Source organism: Rhincodon typus, chromosome 39, assembly GCF_021869965.1.
Source record: "Rhincodon typus isolate 14 chromosome 39, sRhiTyp1.1, whole genome shotgun sequence".
Lineage (NCBI taxonomy): Eukaryota > Metazoa > Chordata > Chondrichthyes > Orectolobiformes > Rhincodontidae > Rhincodon > Rhincodon typus.
The window spans coordinates 16,831,179-16,855,232 of NC_063370.1; the positions used below are offsets into that span (position 1 = coordinate 16,831,179).

General features: G+C 40.6%; 1 protein-coding gene across 1 annotated transcript in view; it reads right to left on the minus strand.

The window, feature by feature from the left end:
- LOC109924273 overlaps positions 1-24,054 on the minus strand; it is a 138,275-nt gene that overhangs the window by 47,139 nt on the left and 67,082 nt on the right. The window contains exons 11-18 of the mRNA XM_048618263.1: positions 18,998-19,222; positions 14,588-15,390; positions 9,112-9,215; positions 6,771-6,819; positions 6,435-6,596; positions 5,260-5,371; positions 3,470-3,903; positions 326-487 (exon numbers count right to left, since the gene is read on the minus strand). Of these exons, the coding sequence (XP_048474220.1) occupies positions 326-487; positions 3,470-3,903; positions 5,260-5,371; positions 6,435-6,596; positions 6,771-6,819; positions 9,112-9,215; positions 14,588-15,390; positions 18,998-19,222 (2,051 nt within the window). The remainder of the gene's footprint in view (positions 1-325; positions 488-3,469; positions 3,904-5,259; positions 5,372-6,434; positions 6,597-6,770; positions 6,820-9,111; positions 9,216-14,587; positions 15,391-18,997; positions 19,223-24,054) is intronic.

Genomic DNA, 24,054 nt, shown 5'->3' on the forward strand with positions numbered 1-24,054 from the left:
ACTCGAATCCATTAGTAAAAAGACCAAACTTGGCTCTTACACTCACTTACAACAGCAAGCTCTAACTAGCTGCGTCCAAAGGGCCAGAAGTCAATGCATTCTAACACTGACAACATGGAAGCAAATACTCAGGAGGGGCGGTTTAGGAGATAATAGTTATGTGATTTTTCAAAATATTAATTGCAAATTACAAAGATGCAACAAATCACGCCTTAAATAAAAAAAGTTACCAAATATACTATTAAAATAAAAACTATCGTGGGGACAGAAAGGGTGAAGAGTTCCTTTTTGGAAAGAATAATCTTTAAAATTCATCTGAACAAACCTTAGTGAGAATGGCACCTTTTGGAGCTTTTTTGTCATTGAATACAGTGCTCTCCAATAATTTAAAACGATTTTCCATCAACTTGCGTGATTCTCGTTCTCTCAGTGTATGTGATGTTGCCTTCCTGTTGGCTATCCAACCCCTAAATGGCTCACTGCACCGCTGTAGAATTAAAATCACAAAAGTACCAAGTCATGACAAAATGTAAATATAATAGTGTTGAATAATTACTAAGTAGAAAGTTGTGCATATTTTTAAACATTTTCTATTTCTCAAATAGGCTATCAACTTGAATTTTCTGATTACTTTAAAATTTAAATTAATAGTCAATTCCTGCCAGAGGCAAAAAATAACTATTTTCTTTAATTATCTCCCATTTCATTTTGACATGTTCTCCCCTTTTCTGTAAATGCAAATGTTTGCGTCTTTCACTTTGAGTTTTTAGTTGCAGTGAGGCCCCAATACATTTTGTTTGCACTTCCTCTCACCTCCTTTTCAAGTCCATTGTATCAATCACTATTAGTTATAGGAACAAAATCTAGTTTGTTCTCTACGAGTTCATAAAACCCTACTGAATTTCTGAAAAAAGTCAGTCATTTACTGCAAATATCACTCCACAATGAGGTGCAACTAGTTTCACACATTTAGAACAATGGCTACATTTGTTCAGAACTGAAGGTGCCAGCCAGGAGGGTGATAGCTAAACAAAAATTACTAAAGTTTTTGCCTGCATTAACATGCCAGTGAGTATATTTCATTAAATTCATCACCAGCCAACTTTCAACAAGCAGCTTATATCCTACTAACTGCAATTCATTATCTCTGACTCTTCCACCTAGTCGAGTGCCATCGAATTATTTGTAATAATGCAGCCTACACTTTCACTGAGTTGAAAGCAGACATTTATAATATAGCTGACAACCTATATTTTTGATGTCTGGGCTAACAGTTGTTTGAAGGGATTACCTGAAGGCTCTGACGAGAACATACTTATGGGTATAGATGCACAGGAAAGACTGGGCTGCAGGCGAGTAACTGGAGGCTCTGCACCTTCAACAGAAAGAACCACAACTCAAAAGGGCTTGTCCCTTTGCAGAGTGTCCATGCTGCATGTAGGAGGATGGGATCAAAACATTCTCACATTTTGCAGCAAATGTACTGTTTGCATGGACTTCCTGGCACTTGTTATCACTCTAGCAAGCGTTCATCCTAACAGGCTCCCAAATGTGGTCAGTTTACTAATGGCAACTACTGACCATCCTTCAGGGTAATGATATTCCTGATGTTATATATTTGGAGTTTTAGAAAGCATTTGATAAGGTACCACACGTTGGGCTCTCATCTTATTTAGAAGCCTATGATGTCAAGATAGTGTATCAGCATGGAAACAGGACTGGACAACTAATAGATGACAGTTGAGGCAAGGGGAGCATTATCTGGATGACAACCTACAACTAGTGGAGTGCCACAGAGATCTGCATCACAATTACTCACAATATATAGTAATGACTTGAATGAGGGAAGTGAATATACTATAACCAAGTTTGTCGAAGACACAATACCGAGAAGACGAGAGTTGTACAGGGATACAGACAGGTTAAGCAAGTGGACAAAAATGTGGCTGATGGGAAGATGTGAAGTTATGTAATTGGCAGGAAGAACAGAAGAGCTGAACATTATGTAAACTGAAACAGACCACAGAAAGCAGAGGGAGATTTGGGAGCCTTCGTGCGTAAATCACAAGGAGCTACATCCAAGTTCAGTAGGTAGTAGGGGAAGCAAATGGAACGCTGGCCTTTATTTCAAAAAGGTAATGGAGTATAAAAGTAGGGAGGTTTTGCTAAAACTATGAGGCACAAGTCAGACCACAGCTGGAATGTTGTGAATAGTTTAGGGCCCCTTATTTAAAGGGAAGATATATCGGCATTGGAGCCAGTTCATGGAAGGTTCACTAAGCTGATCCTCGGTATGGAGGGGCTGATTTGAGGAGAGGTAGAGTAGGTTGTGCCTGTACTCATTGGGATTCTTATGACACTTGATAGAGTCAATGCAGAGAGGTTGTTTCCCCTTGTGGGAGTTCCGAGGGCTTATGGGGTCACCCACTTAAAAGGAGGAGAAATTTCTTCTCAGAGGGTGGTGAATGTGTGGAATTCTTTACCACAGACAGCTGTAGAGGCTAGATATTTAAATGTATTCAAGGCGGAGTTAGATTTTTAATCAGTAAGGAAATCAAGGTTATGGTGAAAGGACAGGAAAGTGTTGAGGATTATCAGATCAACCATGATTTCATTGAATGGTGGAACAGACTCAATGGGCAACTTTTGCTCCTATGTCTTATGATCTTATGGAAAGTTCAAAACAAAGGCAAAGAAAAGTGACACATGGACTTTGGTACACATTCAATAGCAATATTCCTTTTTAAATAATTCAAGAAACAAATTACAGGGAGATGGAGCCAGCTCCAAAAAGCAGCACCAACTGGTCTGATCTGTAGAAGAGTTGGATGGACTGCTATACTTTTCTAGTGTTAGGATTTGAACAATATGATGCCAGAGGTCAGCTGATCCATACAGTGCTACTGACTGACCAGCCAGCATATCTTACTGGTCAATTCTGAAGTAGTAAACCCACTACTTAAGGTGGATTCTTTCCTCTATCACCAAGAGTCCAACAAAGGATAGCCATCAGAAAAAGACTGACATTGTTCTCAACAACAAATTGCTCAATTGCTTTGGTTAAGTGTTAGCAGTATTTGTGTGGCTTTGCACCCCCATCCCCCAAAAAACATCTCCACTCCTTTATATGTTGCAAAGTCACCCTCCCCCATTGGCCATCGTGATGGAAAGGTTCTTTTAGTAGCTGATGCAAAGCTAGCAGATAAGTTGAGAGTCCCTGCATTTGGCTTTATGCACATAATTTCAATACGAGAAAGAACAAAACAATAACAAAAAAAATTTCTTGCTGAATAATAAATAGAAACAGGAGAAGTAAGATATGAGAAACTAACTCTCAAGACCATGGAGAATTAACATTTCTACTTCTGGCCTATAAAAATAAAGAAATGTCAATTTCTTCAGAATAAACTTCAAAGAACTACTCAGACCTTAATTGAGCTTAATTAAATAAAGTCCACTTTATACGTACCATGCTCATTTTATTCAAAGCCTCCATATCAGTGCCAAAATCTGAAAAGCTACAAAGCCTGGAGCTTCCTGAACATTCTTCATTTGCTGAGCTGACGGTGGAGCAATCTTCTTGGCTAAGATTTTCTTCTCTTTTCACTGCAAAAGTGTTGGTGCTGCCAGAATAGTCAAGTTCACTGTTACATTTTTCATTGAAGTAGTCACCGACCTTAACAGCAACTATATCATCGGAACCGGTCGAGTTCACCTCATATTTTAGATTTATTCCGCAATCTGTCCCATGCTCATCCAAAGGACCATCTTCTAGAAACCATTTCATTCCAAAGGAATTCTGGGAAGAGGAAACTCTCTCACTTGAGAAACTCAACGTCTCACCGGTTTCAATTATTTCACCAGCTTCAATGCCATCTTGTGTTATACCAGGTTCCATCTCTGCTAGGGAAGACACAGCTGTTCAATTGACCTAACTTGGACAAGCAGCTACAAAACAATCATTTTATGTTACAAGGTTGAGGGAGGTGGTGGCGTATTGGTAATGTCTTTGTAATAGTAATTCAGAGGCCCAGACCAATGTCTTAATTCAAATCTCACTACAGTATCAGGGAGAAACTAAAATTAATAATTAGAATATAAGGACCTTGGTAGTGGTTCCATGGAACAATCATCCATGGTCATAAAGGTTCACTAATATTATTCAGGGAAGAAAATCTGCCAACCTTACCTAGTTTGGTCTAGATGCGAGCCTCGGTCCACAGCAACGGGGTTGATTCTTAACTGCTCTCTGAAATGGCCAAGCCAGCCAACTCAGTGTGAGGATGGACAGCAATTGCTTGCCTTATTAGAGATCCCATGAGAGAAGAGCGGCGAATATGTTCAAACATTGGTGCATAGATTTATGTATAGTTTAGCTTGTGTTTATGACAGCGATACAATTATTCTTGATACTGTGATCGGATACAGCGTGATATTACTGTGTTCCCCTCATCCCAATTCTAAAACAGAGTGTGGTCAGCCCCGTGCAGCAATTTACCTAAATCTAGAATAATGCAGTGCGAGAGGAGGCCATTCTATCCATCATGTCTGCTGCTGGTTCTCTGAAGGAGCTATCCAATTAATCTGACTCTGCCCGCTCTTTTGCAAAAGCCTTGCAATTTTCACATCTCATATTTATTCAGGGACATTTGGAAAATTATAGTTGAACTTGTTTCCACTGCCTTCAGGCAACGGTTTCTAAATTTAAGATAATTTTCTTTTTTTTTGCTAATGTCCCCTCCAGTTGGTGGAAATTTCTTATCAAAATGCAACCTTTCCTAACCTTCGCTGTACTAAGCAGAACAATCCTTGTTACTCTCATCTCTGCTCCTATCAACAATAAAAGACCTAATCTATTTAGATTCCTGGAGATGGAACACTATTTTTGGCCAAGATATCTAGGCCATGTGGTCCCTCAATCATGCTCTGTCATTCAATAAGATCACAGTGGAATTTCTACAGCAACGCATTCTTGCTCTCCTCATAATCTTGACTATCTCAACTTACTCAACCTTGAATATGTACTTCACAGACTGTGGATGCTTGAAGATTCACAATTCCCAAAGAGGAATTTCCACATCTTAGTCCTACATGGCAAATACTTTGTCAAGAACATTCTGGACCTCCTAAGGAAATAGCCACTTAGCACCGACCTTGTCAAACCCACTTCAGAATGTATATTTCAACAAGGTCAACAAATATACTCCAAATTACTTCAGCACTAGAAAGCTTCTTTTTAAAATAGCTAAAAGGTCTTACCAGATAACAGTGAGATCTTTTCTAACAGGATTTTCTGTTTTCCCAAAAGTAGTTCCTTCTCCATTGTTAGATTTTTGGATTGCCTATCCAAGTTATTGATTACATCAATGGCCTGTAGAACAAATTAAAATCATAAAAAAATTCAACTTATAGTTTCAGAACTTCACATGATTGTGGCTGCTGTGCATTGCAAATATTCCATTTATAGCTTCTTTCCAATTTTTAATTCAATTCTATGGACAAGCACATACCATACAAATGTCTCATTTCTTGCTCAACTTCTCAGCCATATTATTAATTTGAATCAAAGCAATGAAAAACACCACCCCCTCTGTCGTGGGAAGCATTTACCCTGATACCTTTAGTGTCTAGATATCCATTTGTTTCTCACATATATGGTTGTTTCCGCTGACAATGGCAAAAAGGTTCTCACTGCCCATGCTTAAAACTGGTGCACACAGTACCCTGCCAGTACTACAATGACCTCAATCTGTCCTGACTGCTGATATCGATTGTGGTTATTTGGGCAATGTTGGAGTTGCCATATTTTTGCATATGTGTAATAAGAACAGTGTCAGGGGACACAGGCCATTCAGTGACTCGAGTGCTCTACTGCCTTATATGGTAGAGAATTCCACAGATTCACCATCTTCTGGAGTTCAGAAATTTCTCCTCACCTCAATCCGACATAATCTACCCTGTATCCTGAGACCGGTGACCTATTGATCTGGAGACCCAACAGCAAAGAGGAAAATAAACCTATGATTACTCTGTCTAGCCTGACACAATTTTATATGTTTGATCGAGATTATGTTCTGTTTCACTGCCAAATAATTACATTTTTTGTAAACAAAATCCAGTTCAGAATTTACATAATTAGAACATATTATTCATGAAATTACATAATCAGTATCTGACAAAATTAACCAGGAAATCAAGCATTTGATTTTTCAGTAACCAAATGAGACTGGTCCTCTTAATTTACTTAGAAGCCTCATGGCAGTGCCCAACAAACTAGAAAAGTGAGAAAAAATACCTAATTGCTGTAAAATGTGTTCTATCATTACAAAGGTCCAACATGTACTGGAAAATGAAGTGCAAATATATTTATTGAAAAACTGATGGTGTAAATCCTGGTGCTTCTTGCACTACAATCAAATGAATTATTCACAAACCTCATCAAGGATGGCACCCTTTGAAGCAATTTGTCGGTCATCAAAAAGTTTATTCTTCAATACTTTAAAACGATTTTCCATCATCCTGCGTGACTCTCGTTCTCTCAAGTTGTGTAATATTGCCTTCTTTCTAGCTTCACATAGCACAGAGGGTTCATATACCTAAAGATTGACAAAACCCCATTGAGAAAGTGGCTGGAATGCAGCCTCACTGAGCTATCTAGCTTTGGGCAATGTTAGTAGCACAGTCAATATTGTCTGATGCATTAAAAACTAGGTTTGAAGTTAGTGATATACAAATGACCAGGCAACAGAAGTACATTTATTTAGACTCACCTTTTTTTTAGTTGAATGGCTGAATGATTGTGAATTCTGGAAAAGTCCCCTAGAAAACAGGAATGGTTTGTACAGTCATCTGCAGTCTATTGGTATAAGTGAATCAGAAGACAGGGATTAACAAATGGATGCATGATGATACGAAATGCAAGGAAAACACTGAATTACAATTGCCACAGGTTCACAAGGATGCCTTTTCAAAATTCTTGCTAAAAGCTGGATATGCAGTATCCAAAAAGTAGCGCCCAGGTCAAATAACTATGGATAGGGGCTCTCTCATTTTTTGAATGTAGATCTTTCAAGGGCAATGAGGGACTACAAACCTTCCATGTGTGCTTACAGACTGTGGGCAACGGGGGAAGGGAGGGGAGCTAGGGAGGTGGGGTGGCAGGGAGAAAACCTGCCTCTAGACCAATTTATACTTAATGGATTTACCCAGCACATTGTTTCTAAAAGAGGTAAACTATTGCAATAAATGCAAGTTCTCGAAACTGTGTTTAGATTATAACCTTGTGTACACCACCCGGGCAACAACAACTTTCAACTGTAAGGGTGAAGCTAGAATGAGAAATCAGTGGGGAAATACTCCACTGGTTGGTATCATACCATGCACAAAAAGGAAGAGGCTATGATGGTGGGATGCCAAACATATCAGTCTCAGGACAGTCAGGACAACTGCAGAAGTTGCTCACGGTGGTGTCCTAGGCTCAACCATCTTCAGCTGCTGCACAAATGACCTTCCCTTCACCAAAAACTCAGATGTGGGAATATTCCCTGATAACTGCATAACGTTCAGCACCGTTCATTATTCCTCAGATACTGAAGCAGCAAGTCCTGGACAACATTCAGGTTTAGGCTGAAAAACCATGAGGCATTTGCTCTCTAGTGCGACCATCTCCAACAAGTAACACATTCCCTGACTCTCCAAAGCTTACCCATCATCTACAAGACACAAATCCGGATAGCGATGGAACAACACAGGATGGCACGAAGGTTCAGTGGTCAGCACTGCTACCTCACAGCGCCAGGGCCCCAGGTTCGTTTCCACCCTTGGGTGACTGTCTGTATGGAGTTTGCACATTCTCCCCATGTCTGCGTGGGTCTCTGCTGGATGCTCCAGTTTCCTCCCACAGTCCAAAGAAGTGCAGGCTAGGTGAATTGGCCATGTTGAATTGCCCATAGTGTTCAGGGATGTTTAGGTTAGGTGTGTTAGCCATGGGAAATTAGAGTTACAGGGAAAAGGTAGAGGGATGCTCTGCAGAGGGTTGGTGTGGGCTTGTTGGGCCAAATGGCCTATTTCCACACTGGAAGGATTCTATGATTCTACGATCTCTACTTGTTTAATCTTGGAGCTTCACCAATCCAGACAAGATGATTTTTACCATTTAGGTCAACGCAACCCAAATTGCACTCCATTAATCACCTTATACTTATTCACTCCTTTGCCACATTGGCAGCAAGATTCACTACTACAGTAACTCACCAAGGGTCCTTCAATAGCAACTTTCAAACCTGTGAACTCTACAACTTGAAACAGAAGAGTTGCAGATTCATGGGAATCACCACCCTACAAGCTCCCCACCATGCCACATGAGCCTGACCTGGAACTACATTGCCACTCGCACCCTACGACAAAATCCTGGAGCTCCCTTCAGTGATTTAAGGTGGCAACTCACCACATTTTTGAAAGCACTTGGGGATGGGCAATAAATAATGGCCTAAACACCAACATTCACACACCACAAATTAGTAAATTAGAAAATTAGAAACAGTAATGGAACTTTCTCAGATAAATAACTCTTACACGAATGGGATAGGTTTAGAAACCATCTTATCCTGTGTGGATAAATTAACAAAGAGTCTGAACTTTATGAAAGATCACTTTAGATGAAAAGACTTTTTATTCCATTTAGTTACTCCATTCTCAGATGCCAATTCTACCGTCTTGAGATTCTTTCCATGCCTGAATATGCTCTGTACAAAGAAATGCTTTGCCATCTTAAATTTTTTCTTTACAACTATATCTCAAACTTCCTATTCCAGTTTAGCGTGCAAGTCCAAACTAATGCAGTCTAACATTCTGCCAAATTACCTGTACAGCAGGGGTCAGACATATTTTAAGAGGTAAATCTTCGTTTAAATCTTCACAATGTTAGTTAAAGATAAAAGAACACAGGAGTTTTCTCAATTAACACAATCCCCTTTTTGGATAGAACGCATATTATAATGTATATCCACTGTATATGAAAATATTGCTTCATGTTCACATCCTTTATTCAATATTCTACATACTGTGGGCATTCAGAATAGGTTTATAAATATTGTATTAATCATTACTGACCTGTGTGGTACTGCAGGATTATTGACAATTGATGAATTTCTTGCAAATCTTGAATTTGACACCAGGTTTCCAACCCCATCTCTATTTCTATTGCTTGAATGAGTCTGCACGAGGTAAGGAAAAAGTTCTCACAGTAACAACCAATGGCAGAACAATTGAAACACATCAGGTAAAATACAATCTGAAGAATGGTCCCATGGAATAACAGCATCAGTAATAACGCGTGGCAGTAACGTGCAGCAGTCAGAGTCATTGGGTCATACCGCATGGAAACAGATCCTTCGTCCAACTAGTCCATGCCGACCATTATCCCAAACTAAACTAGTCCAATCTGCCTGTGTTTGACCCATATACCTCCAAACCCTTCCTATTCATGTATTTAGAGAAATGTCTTTTAAATGTTCTAACTGTTCCTGCAGCCACCGTCTGGCAGTTCATTCCACACATTAATCACTCTGTGTACAGAAGTTACCCCTCATGCAGTTTCAAAATCTTTCTCCTCCCACCTTAAAAATATGCCCGTGCGTTAAACTCCCCCATCTTAGGGAAAAGACCTTTGCTATTCATCTCATGATTTGATAAGGTCATCCCTCAACCTCCTTAGCTCCAGTGAATGAAGTCCCAGCTTATCCAGCCTATTTTTCTAACTCAAATCCTCCATCCCTGGCAACATCCTGGTAAACCTTTTCTGAACCCTCTCCAATTTAATAATATCCTTCCTATAGTGGGGCAACCAGAAGTGTAAACAGAAGAGGCAACGTCCTATACAACCACAACATAATGTCCCTGCTCTTATATTCAAAGGCCTGAGCAATGAAGGCGAGCATGTTAAACACCTCCTTAACCAGGCCGTCCACTTGTGATGCAAATTTCAATGAATTACGTACCTGAAACCCTGTTTACAACACTACCCAGGGCTGTACCATTAATTGTACAAGTCCTGCACTTGTCTGTCTTACCAAAATGCAATACCTTGCATTGTCCATCTGCCGCTCCTCAGCCCATTGATTCAATTGAAGTTCTCCTCACTGTCCATTATACTACCAATTTTGAAGTCATCTTTAAACTTACTAACCATGCCTCCAATATTCTCATCCAAAACATTTATATAAATGACAAACAGAAGTGGACCCAGTACCAAACCCTGTGGAACACAGCTGGTCACAGTCTTCCAGTCCAAGAACCAATTCTCCACCACCATCGTGTCTCCAACCGTCAAGCCAAATCTGTATCCAATTAGCAAGCTCACATTGAATCCCATATGATCTATGGGCTACCACTGGAACATTAAAGGATTTATTAAAATCCAAGTAAACAAGGTCTACAGCTCTACCGTCAATCTTCTCGGTTACTTCCTCAAAAATCTCAATCAAGTTGGAGAGAAATGACTTCCCTCGCAAAAAACCATGCTGACTATCCCTAATCATTCCTTGCCTCTCCAAATGCACGTAAATCCCATCTTTCAGAGTCACCTCCAACAACTTACCCATCACCGTTGTCAGACTCACAGGTCTATGGTTCCCGGGCCTTTCCTTAGACTTTCTTAAATTAAGGCACAACATTAGCCAACTTCCAGTCCTTTGGCACCTCACCTGTGGTTATAGATGATACAAATACTTCTGCTAGGAACCCCGCAATTTCCTCCCTTACTTCACACAATATCCTGGGATACACTTGATCAGGTCTTAGAGATTTATCCACCTTAATGCTTTCGAAGACTTACAGCACTTCCTCTTCTGAAACGGTTTTTAAAATATCAATATTTATTTCTGCCAAGTTCTCTAGTCTGTTTCTTTTTACACAGTAAAAACTGAAGCAAAATATTCATTTAATATCTCCCCCATTTCCTGAGGTTCAACATAAAGACAACCTCATTGATCTTTAGGGGCTATACTCTTTCTCTAGTTCCTCTTAAGGCACTGGTAGAATCTCTTTGGATTATCCTTAACCTTATCTGCCAAGGCTACCTCATATCCCCTCTTTGTCTTCCTGATATCCCTCTTTATACTCTTCAAGGGATTCACTTGATCCCAATTGTCTATATAGTATATGATTTCTTTTATTCTTGATGAGAACCTCAATATCTTTATTCATCCATTGATCCCTAATCCTACCGACATTACCTTTCACTCTATCAGGAACATAATGCCTCTGAATTCTTTTGAAAGCCTTCCACTTGTCAGTTGTCTGTTTACTTGTGAACAGTCTACTCTAGCCATCTTTTGATAAATTCTTGTCTCATACCATTAAAATTTGCCTTATTCTAATTAACTAACTTTTATGCTTATTCTTTTCCACAATTCTATTAATTTTAAAATAGTTATGAATCACTAGTCCCAAAAAGTATTCACCTACTTACACTTCAGTCACTTAGCCTGCCTTATTTCCCAAGAGGAGGTCAGGTTCCTTCTCTAGCAGGAACATTTACATTTTCTTTATCACAATTTTCTTGAACACACTTAACAAATTCCCCATCAGTCCCAATATTTGAAAAAATTAAAACTCCCTACTATTAAGTCACAGCAGCATTTCATAAAACGATAGAAGCCCTGCAGTATGGAAGCAGGACATCTGGCATATCAAATCCACACCAACTCTCCGAAGAGCATCCCACCCAGACCCATTCCCTTATCCTATCCCTGTAACCTTGTATTTCCCATAGCTAATCCACTCAACCTGCACATCCCTGAACACTATGCGCAATTTAGCATGGTCAAGCCACCTAACCTGCATATCTTTGGATTGTGGGAAGAAAAAGGAGTACCCAGAGGAAACCCACGCAGAAATGGGGAGAATGTGCAAACTCCAACAGACAGTTACCCAAGGCTGGAATCAAACCTGGGTCCCTAGTGCTGTGATAAAGCAATGCTAACCACTGAGCCGCCATGCTGCCCATTTGAGACAGAAGTGGGGATTTCTTTCTCGTACAAATGACTGCTGGTAATTCTTCAAGCTTAATGCCCAATATGTTCTCAGAATAGGTTTCTTGTTTGCCTGAAAAGATGACTCTGCTAGCACATTATGCAGTGCATTCAAACAGGGAGAATTAAAAAACGTAGTTGTGGTAGGTGACATCACAACAACTGAAATTGGAAGTGCTCAAGTAAAAGCAAAGCAGTGCAGATGCTGGAGATCTGAAATAAAAGCAAAGTGCTGGAGAAACTCAGCAACTGTGGAGATAGAAACAAGAGTTAATGTTGAGTCCAAATATGACATCCTCAGAACTAGAATCAAAGACAACTTTAGAACCAGAATCAGAATCAAAGTTCAGTTTTTGGACTTGAATCATGAACTTTGTTTCTCTCTCCACAGACACTGCTAGACCTGCTAAGTTCCCCCACTACTTTCTTAATTAAATCGGACTTAGGAGAGGTGGTAATATTACTGACTAGTAATCAAGAACACAAGGCTAATGTTATGGGAAAGTGGGCTTGAAACCCACTGTGGCAGATGGTGAAATCTGAATTCAATAAAACCTGGAATTAAGTCTATACTAATGGTGACTGTGCAACCCCTCGATTGTTGGGAAAAAAAATCTGGTTCACTAACGCCCTTCACAGAGGGAAACGTGCCATCCAATATCAGTCTGGCCTGCACATTACACCAGACCAACAACATAGTTGACTGTCACGGCCCTCTGAAAATGGTCAAGCAAGCCACTCAGTCCAAGGGCAATAAGAACGAACTCCAAACTTTGGTTTGCCAGCAATGTCCATATCTCACGCAAACAAAAGAAAAGTTGGGAAAGTTGCGTTGTTAGCCCAGCACTTGTGTTAAAAGACATTTCTCATTATAGGAGACACTGAGCAGGATCCAGTTGCTGTGGTCCATTGAGGAACCACCAACATAAATAAAACTACAAATAATTTAGACACCATCAGATTATTAAAATGACCAAAGCTGTAGTGCAGCTAATAGTGAACCCTTGCAGCAGTTATAATGCCTGATCAAACAGGTTCCACAAAAAGATCCATATTCCCAGGACAAAAACAAGTAGCTGCATTAACCAGGTGGATAGCATGCACCAACTGTACCATCTAGGTATGGAGGAGAATAAGGTGGTGCAAGGACAAAAAAGGCTCATAGCAGGCTTTTCAATATAGCACAACCAGGTTACAGCAGGACTCTGAGTAGTTATTAAGATAAAGCAAATTTACAAAAGTGAATGTCAGCGCAACTTGTGTGATACAAATGCAGTAACTTGTCAAGTGCATTATAACCCTGGAAAACCAGATTTACAGCAGGTGCCTGCATCTTCAATTCAAGAACTTTGAGCTGAATTTTAAGTTGAGGTGCATACATTGTGGAGCACTTGTATCTAAGAGGTAGTCACACCTTTCCTATTTAGATGTGGTGTAATCTGGCTCATGGTCAGAGTGTAACTGCAATACAGAAATATAAAAATGGATCCCAGGTAAGGGGTAGGGGGCTGGGTCTGCTCTGTGAACACTCAGTAGTCAAGTATATTCAGGACAAATATTCAGAACATTTTTGGATACTAAGGAATATGGGGATAGTGCAGGAAGATAGAAATGAAATAAGTGGTTAGCCACAATTGTATTACATCAGGCTTGACGGGGCAAATGGACACCACCTGTTCTTTGCTGCACTACCTCCAATCCATGTATGTCCTTCCGTAAATATGGAGACCAAAGCTGCATGCCACAGTTCCAAATGTAAACTCAAAGGTCAAAGTCACTCCACTGAGGGATTACGGTTGATTTAAAACAGCAAATAAGGATTGGATAAGGAGGTTCAGAGGAAGATGCTAATCCAGACATGGACGACTGAATGATCAGATGGGAGAATGAAAGAAAAATTCATGATAGAATGCACTATTGCCAGATTTAACCCACTAGAAAACAAGCAAACTAAAATAATTTCAAATTTTTTTTGTCTCTTCTCAGTGCACCAAAATAACTGCAGTAAAGGGAAGGGAGTGGCCTGGTATTATTGCTAGAATATCAGTGTGAAATCATTAATGTTCGGGGGATCTGGGTTTGAATCCCACCGTGGCAGATGGCAAAATCTGAATTCAATTTAAAAAAAAATAAAATCAATCTGGAATTAAGAGTCTCACCATTGTCAATTTTTGTCAGAAAAAACCCAATATGGTTCATTGATGCCCTTTAAGAAAGGAAATGGCCATTATCACCTAGTCTGACCTACCTATGACCCCAGACCTACAGCAATGTGGTTGACTCTTAACTGCCCTCTGGGCAATTAGAACAGGCAAGAAATGCTGGCCTAGACAGTGATGCCTGCATCCCGTGAATAAATAAAAAAAGTATGAATGTGAAACATCATTTAAGACTGATTAATACAGTAAGGCATTGTACTGTCACGAGTGTTACAACAATAAAATTGTAAGCTCCAATTTAGCTAGTTTCTGGATTTTCTCCTCCCTATTAATGGGATAGTCAATAAGCCAAAAAATGTATATTTTCTTCAGAACTATTAATTATTTGTAACGTACCTGCACACCTAACTCAGCTTCAGTCACAGCTTCTGTATTTAAATTGAATGAACGGTTCCAGAACTTGGAGCTCCTAAAGGACTCTTCTCTCCATGCAGCAAAGCTATTGTCTTCCTCATCATTCAAAGGTTCCTCTTTTACGGTTACAGTGCAGATTTCAGGGCCATCAGGATCCATGGGCTCATCACCATTTATTTCTGGTAAATCTCGCTCAACTTTAATATGGGTTTCACCTGGCTTGTTTGCATTAAGCTGAGATTTAAATTTTTCCATGCTACCTGTTCTTTTGCAACCTTCTGTAAATCTACTATCCTCAGGCACCCATTTTGTTTCACAGGCTCCGGTGACCGTAAGTGTCTCACTTTTGATAGGAAAAGTGTTAACAGTAACAGCTGTTTGATCGATTTCCCCTGGCTCAGAGGATTTCACTGGATTCATTTCAAAGTCAAACATGTCATTGCTTAAATTAACAAGATTTGCTTTTGTTTGGCAATCGGCCAAAGGAATGATATTGTCGTGCTGCTCAGCCTGTGTAGTGGTCTCTGAAAACATACGTAATGACTGGGATGGAGAAAGCTGATCTACCAATGTCCAAGTTGCAGGGCTACTCTGAAGTTGCTGCTTTGTTGTGGTTACATCACACAGCGGTGTGGAATTGTGCAAACTTCCAATACTTACTCCTGATAAACTGGTTTTGGTACACAGTTCCGAATCTGTAGCAGCTGTGTTACAAAGAGGAGTGTTAGCATCACCTCCCAAAGTAGTCGTCGTAGATGTGAGGATTTTGACCACTGAGGTTGTTCCTGTAATTGAAACATTTTGGCATTATTCTTCAAAATCATATAGTATATTGATTAAAAGGGAATCCCTGTTCCCAGTGTTCAGGCTCCCCACATTCCTCCATTGTGATTTACAAACGACTTGCATTTATAATAACACATTTCATGGCCAATGTTCCCTCTAAGGTACACTGCTGCTGTGAGAATCCACGTATGGCAATCTGCATTCCACTAGCAAGCCCTTTGAAACAGTTGAAAACGCAAAGCTAGTGGGAATGCTGTTCGTGATCATTGGATGTGTCATTCTTGTCAAGTTGAAGGTAAACCTTAACATGTGATTAAACCAGCACCCGAATCCTATGAGTTTTTGAGGAACCATTCAGTCATATAGGGCCATTACCTAATATGAAAGCCAGAAATGAATATATCCTTAATGTTATGGATACGACTACTTGATTTCCAGATGCCATTCCCGTAAGAACAATCAAAGTTAAAGTGGTAACAAAAAAAAAAACTCAGTTTTATATTTATCATGGTCTATGAATAGAAGCAAATCCTGATCAAGGGTCAAACTTTACATCAAAAATTTTTCAAGATATCATCAGAAGTTTGGGAATTAAAACAATTAAAGTTGACTGCGCACCATCTGCAGACCCAAGGTACTTTGGAGAGGTATCACCAAACTCGCAAAACCACGATCAAAACCTATTGTTATCAGTATCCAAAGGATTGAGACAAAGGTTTCGATTTTCTTATTTGCAACAGAGTCCAAATACGTGCAGGTCAGGTGGATTGGCCATAGTGATCAAAGATGTGCAAGCTAGGTGAATTAGAAAAGCTAATATAAATTTTCACGAATGAACCTGTAATTAGCAGCACCTGACTTTAACAAACTGTTTAAATTTGCAGTAGAGGCTAGCGATTTGGGGATTGAAGTAGTTCCTTTACAGGATGGCAAAACCGGAATGGAGGAGCCCATGGCTTAATTTTCAAAGCAACTAAACCAACAGAGAAGATAACAAATTATAAACAAGGAAGCATGGGAAGTGAGGGCAGCTCTTCAACACTTTAGAGTTTATGTTCAACACGGGAACTTTGAAATTGTGGTTTCTCCTGATTATAATCTTAACCTTTGGGGAACAGTTCAGAGTGAAAAAACTCCAAAGTTGTTCAAATGGAGATCAGATCTGCAACCATTTGACATAAAAACTTTTCCAGGAATATTTCCACGCGTATATTTCCAGGAAAGAAAATTTAATTGATGCTTTATCCTGAATCTAAGCTGTTGTGAATTTAAGAACATGACCAAAAGAGTTGAGTGGTGATTAAGAATTGGGTGGCCTATAAGAAATAGGAACAGGAGGTACCTCAAGCTTGCTCTGCCATTCAACAGGATCCATCTACTTATCTCAGCCTTAAATATACACAAGAACTCTGACCCACAGCTTTCAGTGGCAAGGAGTTCAAAAGATTCGCAGCCCTCAGAGAAGAAATTCCTCCCCATATCAGTCTTAAATTAGCACCGCTGTATTCTGAGGCTATGCTCTCTGGTCCTCAACTTTCCCATGAAGTGAAACATCCTCTCATCTTTTACCCTATCAAGCCCCTTAAGAATCCTAGGTTTCAATGAGATCATCTCTTATTCTTCTAAACTCCAGTGAGTAGGGTCTCAATCTATTCAGCTTTTGCTCTCAAGACAATCTCTTCGTACCAGGGATCATCTTAATGAACCTTTTCTAATCTGCCTACAACGAAATGACATCTATCCTTTGATAAGGGGTCCAAAACTGCTCACAGTACTCCAGATGTGGTCTCACTAGCACATTGTGCAGTTACCTTCAGACTTTTTTACTCATATCAAAGCTGTTGCAGTATAAGAGGGCCAACATTCCACTGGTCTTCCTGATTATCTGGTGCACCTGTGTGCTAGCTTTCTCCGTTTCATGCACATGCACCCCTAGCTCCCTTGTGTTACAGCTTGCTACAGTATTTCTCCATTTAATAATTCTGTTCTCCCTTTCAAAGTGATCAACTTCATATTTTCCCACATTATGCTCCATTTGCCAAGATTTTGTCCAATTACGTAACTTATCAATCTCTCTTAAACTGTATGTATTCCCTTTACAACTTGCTTTTCCACCTATTTTTCTGTCATCTGCAAATTTGGCTAGAGAAAGAATGACTGAGTTTTGTGTTGTTTGTTGTTTAAAGTATTGCTAACCTTGTATGAAACTTTTTTTTTAAATTGGTGTTTTATGTTGAGGGTGGAGGCATGTTAGAACCCTCATTGATTTTTCACTCATTTTCCCCCATTCTTTTACAAATTTTGGTTTAGAGCTGTGAATTGGGAACTGAGTGCTGAGATTGACATTTGGACTGTGAGCAGCAGCTTGTGCTTAAAAACTAAGAAAAAAAAAGCAGAATAAACTAGTTGTTGATTGTTTGAGGCCAGGCATACAATTTAATTACAGGTTAGTTCTTGATCAAAAGGATTCCAAAGACTCTTTGGTCAGGGGACAGCAGTATAAAGTCATAGGCTCATACAGCACAGAAACAGGCCATATGGCCCACCATATCTATATGATCAACAAACACCAGACACACTGTAGGGATTCTATGATTCAACACTAATCATAGCCTACTATACCCTAGCATTTCAAGTACTCACCCAAATGCTTCTTAAAACGTTGTGAGACTACCACTTAGGTAGCAGATTCCAGATATCTTCTACTCTCTGGATGAATTTATTTTTCAGATCTCCTCTAAACCAATTACTCCTCACCTTAGACGTATGCCCTCTAATCTTAGACATGCGTGCCATGGAGAAAGAAATTCTCATGATCTAGTCTGTCCAAGCCTTTCACTTTTGTACACCTCAGATACCCTTTCAGCCTTCTGTGCTCCAAGGAAAACATATCCAGCCTATCCAGTCTCTCCTCATAATGGAGACTTCTCATCCCAGGTAACATCCCAATAAATCTCCTCTGCATGCTCTCCAGCGTAAACCTGCCCTTCTGATTGTGTGGCAACCAGGGTTGCAAACAGCATTGCATCTGTGGCCTAACAGTTGTAAAGACTTCCTTGCGCCTATATGCGCTCTGGCCAATGTTTAACCAGATACAAGATGTTTGGCCATTAACAAGGTCAGTACCTAGAAACTAATGCCAGCAAGTCTAGAAAAGATGATGGTCAAACTGAAGAAGGGGCCAGAGTTCTAACTGACTTTTGGATGGAGTTTCTGAAAGGAGGAGTTTGGCTATTAATGCTAGGGCATGAAGATTTGAAAGTTACCTGCCTAACCTCTTAAGTAGTCTGGCAGCTTTGCTATTTTCTTTATCTCTTCGCAGTGTTTGTTTTTGTGTGATGGTACTGAAAAAAAGGTTATTGAATTTAAATCACAGACAATTAGATTACACTGTTGTTTAATGTTATTTACTGAAGAAGTTACTATACTGTTTGAGATTGGTTCTTCAAAAAATTTGGCTATGAACCAGTGAGGCCAATTTTAAAGGGTCTTTGAAGGTACTAATCTTACGGTGTTACTAAAACTGAGATGGGAAAACTGATTTGATTTGGCTGGCTGCCTCCAACTCTAACAATTATCAACAGTGCTCATTTCTTAATACCATACCTGGAATTGGTGACTGGGGAATGTTCAGCTGTTGCACTGGAGTCTGTTCTGGAGTCTTTGTGTAAACTAGCTGGAATATTTTCCCACTGGAGTGTCTGTACAACTGTCGGCCGTCAGCAGCCTTGATAGGCTGAAGCATCAGGTTATCTCCTGGCTGTAGTTTCAAAGTGTTTGGGACAGCAATGCATTGTCGACGACCATCTTGATCCAGAGAGGCAGCTGAACCTGACAAAAAGATAGGCCATTTAAAAAGCTTAATGACAAGCTGATGAATCATACTAATCCACACAGTTTATTGCTTCAATCAAGTCACCTCTTACTCTCCTAAACTCCAGTGGGTACAAGCCTAACTTATCCAAACTTTTCTCACAAAACAGATATTAGTTTGGTTCATCTTCTTTGAACTGCTTACAATGCATTTACATCTTTCCCTAATGAAGTTGACCAATATTGTACTTGTGTATTCAATTCCACTTGCAATAAATCATAACATTCCATTAGCTTTCCTACTTATTTGCTATACCCGAATATTAACATTTTGCACTAGGGCAGCCAGATCTCTCCGCATCTCGTAGATCTATAACGTTTAAAGTATTCAAACCTATGCTTTTTGGAAACAAAATCTTCCTGTCAAAATGGACAGTTTCACATTTTTCTACATTATACTCCATTTGCCAGATGTTTGCCCATTTGTTTCACTCATGAGACATGGGTGTCGCTAGCTGGGCCACCATTTATTGCTGACCCTAGTCGCCCTTGACATGGTGGTGGTGAGCTGCCTTCATGAACTGTTGCAGTCACTGCGCTGCAGGTAGCCCACAATGCCATTAGGGATGGAATTCCAGGATTTTGACACAGCGAGTGAAGGAATAGCAATATATTTCCAGGTCAGCATGGCAAGTGACTTGGAGGGGAATTTGCAGGTGGTGTTCCCATATATCTGCCTTTGTCAGTCTAGGTGCAGTGGCTGTGGGTTTGGATCTTTGATGGTGGTCAAGCTTTCGGGAGTCAGGAGATGCGTTACTCACTGCAGTATTCCTAGCCTCTGATCTACTTTCGTAGCTAGTGCGTTCATATGGCAAGTCATGTTGATAGTGTGGGATTTCCTTTTTAAAAAGGAGGAAAGATGGGGTTGCTGATGTTGTCTCTTATTGGAGATGGTCATTACTTAGCATTTCTGTAGCGTAAATGTTACTTACCACTTGTCAGCCCAATTCTGTCTTGTTGCATTTAAACATGGACTGCTTCAGTATGTGACCAGTGGAGAATGGTGCTGAGCATTGTGCAGTCATCAGCGAATATCCCCAATTCTGGCCTGATGGAGGCAAGGTCTCTGATGAAGCAGCTGAAGATAGTTGGGACTAGTACATTATCCTGAGGAATTCCTGCAGAGATGTCCTGGAGCTGAGATGACGGATTTCCAACAACACAGCTGTCGTCCTTTGTGCCAGGTATGACTCCAACCAGTGCAGAGTTTCCCCCCGATTTCTACTAGCCCCATATTCAAACAAATGCAGCCTCGAGGTCAAGGGCTGTCACTCTCATCTCACCTCTGGAAATTACTGCTTTTGTCCATTTTGAACCAGGCTGTAACGAGGTCAGGATCCAAGTGGCCCTGGCAGAACTCAACCTGAATATCATTGAGTAGGCTGATGCTAAGCAGGTGCCACTTGATAGCGCTGTTGATAACGCTTTCCATCATTTAACTGATAATCATGAACAGACTGATAGGATGGTAATTGGCCAGGTCAGATTTGTCCTTTCTATGCGCAGGACATAGCTGGGCAATTAGGAACAGCTTGGCTAGGGGTGCAGCAAGTTCCAGAGCACAAGTCTTCAGTACTATTGCCGAATATTGTCAGGGCCTAGTCTTTGCAGTATCCAGTGCCTCCAAACATTTCTTGATATCACATGGAGTGAATTGAATTGGCTAAAGGCTGGCTTCTGTGATCCTGTTGACCAATAGAACAGGCCGAGATGGATCATCCACTTAGCACTTCTGGTTGGAGATCGTTGCAAATGCTTGAGATTTATCATCTTTCGCACAGACATGCTGGGCTCTTCCATGTAGATGGTGGTAGTAGGAACTGCCGATGTTGGAGAATCTGAGATAACAAGGTGTAGAGCTGGATGGACACAGCAGGCCAAGCAGCATCAGAGGAGCAGGAAAGCTGATGTTTCGGGCCTAGACCCTTCTTCATGGATGGGGATTCTTTTAGAGCTTCCTCCCTCAGTGAGATGTTTAATTGGCCACAACCATTCTCGCCTGGATGTAGTGGGACTGCAGAGCTTAGATACGATCTGTTGGTTGTGGGATTGCTTGGCTCTGTCTATCACTTGTTGCTTATGATGTTTGGTAGTTCTTTTTGGTACCAAGTTGACCTTCATTTTCAGGTAAGCCTGGTGCTGTTCCTGGCATACCCTGATACACTCTCCATTGAACCAGGGTTGATCCCCTAGCTTGATGGTCATGGTAGAGTGGAGTATTTGATGGGCCATGAGGTTTCAGATTGTATTGAAATGCAATTCTGCTGCTGCTGAAGGCCTACAGCATCTCAGATGCCCAGTCTCGAGTTGCTACCTCTATTCTGTTTGAAGTCTGCATCATTTAGCAAGGCAATTGTGCAGCACAAAATGATGTAAGGTATTATCAATGTGAAGGCGAGCTTCACCTCCACAAAGTCTGCGCAGTGGTCACTCTTACTAACACTATCATGGACAGATGCATCTGCAGGAGGCAGATTGGTGAAGAGGAGGTCAAGTATATTTTTCCCCTCGTTGATTCCTTCATCTGTTGCAGGCCCAGTTTATCAGCTATATCCTTAAAGACCTGACCAGGTCAATTAATACTGCTGCTGCCACTGTCGTGGTGGTAGACATTGAAATTCCCCACCCACAGTACATTCTGCACTCCTGGCATCCTCAGTGCCTCCTCCAGGTATTGTTCAACATGGAAGAGTACTGATTCACCAGCTGAGGGAGGATGGTACACAGTACACGGCTTTGCCCAAGTTTGACCTGATGCCATGATACTTCAAGGGGTCCAGAGCCAATGTTGAGGACTCCGAGGGGAACACCCTCCTGACTGTATACCATTGTGCCACAACCTCTGATGTATCTGTCCTGTCAGCGGGACAGGACATATTCAATGGCAATGGCGGTGGTCTGGAACGCTGTCTGTCTTAATCTAATTTTTTTTTTGTAGCCTCATACTGCTTTCACAACTTACTTATAGACACATTACATGAGTGGGCAAAAATTTGGTAGATGGAATACATGAGGGAAAATGTGAGACTATGCATTTTGACAGGAAGAATAAAGAACTGAACATTATTTAAATGGTGAAAGACTGCAGAAAGTTGCAGCACTGCAAGATTTGGGAGTTCTCATGCACGAATCACAAAAGGCTAGCATCCAAAACCAGCAGGTAACAGGGAAGGCAAATAGATTGTTGGCTTTTATTTCAAAAGGAATGGAGTACAAAAATGGGAAATATTGCTAAACTATGCAAGGCACTAGTCAGACCGTGGCTGGAATACAGTGAAGTGGTTTAGTCCCCTTATCGAAAGGAAGATCACAAGACCATAAGGCACACGACCAGAAGTAGTCCATTCAGCTCAACAACCCCTCTGCATCTACACTGTCAAGTTCCCCTAAGAATCTTGAAAGTTTCAATAAGGTCTCATTCTTCTAAATTCTAATGAGTACAAAGCCAACCTACTCAACTCTTCCTCATAAGAAAATCCCTCCATAATTGGCATTAACTTGGTGACCCTTCTCTGGACTGTATCCAATGTCAGTATCTTATGGTGGAGAGGCTGTTTCCCTGTGTGTTAGGAGTCTTGTACCGGAGGGTGTAATCTCAGAATACTAGGTCACACATTTAAGACACTGATGAGGAAGAATTCTTGAGGGTAGGGAATCTGTGGAATTCTTTATTGCAGAGGGCTATTGAGGATAGGTCATTAAGAACATTCAAGACTGAGACAGACATTTGTAATCTCTAAGAGAATCAGGATTATAGGGAAAAGGTAGGAAAGTGGACTTTAGGATTATCAAATCAGTCATGATCTCATTGAATGGCAGAGCAAAGCTAATGGGCCATCTCACCTACTTCTGATCCTACATGTTTTGGTTTTACTTTCTTACCCATCTTTGCATCTTCAGCAAATTTGGCAACCAACCCTGCACCAGGAAAACATTTGCTAATGCAGCACCACAGACCTGAAACATTAAGTCTTTCTCTGATCTTCCTGGCCAGTTGGTTACTTCTGACATGGTTTGATATATTTTATAAATGTTATACCTTACTTTTTCTTTTATATATTCACGGGGTGAGGACAAGCAACATTTATTGCCCATCGGGCAATTGACAGTCAACCACATTGCTGTGGGTCTGGAGTCACATAGGCTAGACCCAGAGAAGGTCGACAGTTTCGTTCCCTACAGGACATTGGTGAACCAGATGGGTTTTTCCAACAATCGGCAACTGATTCATAGTTATCACTAGATTCTTAATTCCAGATTTTTTTTTTTTATTGAATTCAAATTCCACTATCTATCATGGTGGGATCCGAACCCAGGACATTATCCTGGTCTCCAGATTAACAGTCCGGCGTTAATACCACTAGGCCATTGCCTTCCTGACTTTATTTATGACTTCTTGCTAATCAAAACAGAGATCACAATGAAATGGGTATACTGTTTTCTAGCTATCCTTTCCTGCATGTGAAGATACTGATTTTAATTCAGACATAAATTGACTGAATTTAGTGCGGCTATTCAAACATGTAATTTAACAGCTGGGTCTTGAACTGCTGACTCAGACACGAAACAACTAATTTATTTCTTCCTCACACCATTTGCACCGCCTTTTTAAATAATGCACCAATTTATTGAATTACAAATGTCACTGCATCAACCTGAGAGAGAGAGAGAGAGAGAGAGCGACACAGACAGCGAGCGAGAGAGAGAGAGCGAGAGAGCGAGAGAGCGAGAGAGCGAGAGAGCGAGAGAGCGAGAGAGCGAGAGAGCGAGAGAGCGAGAGAGCGAGAGAG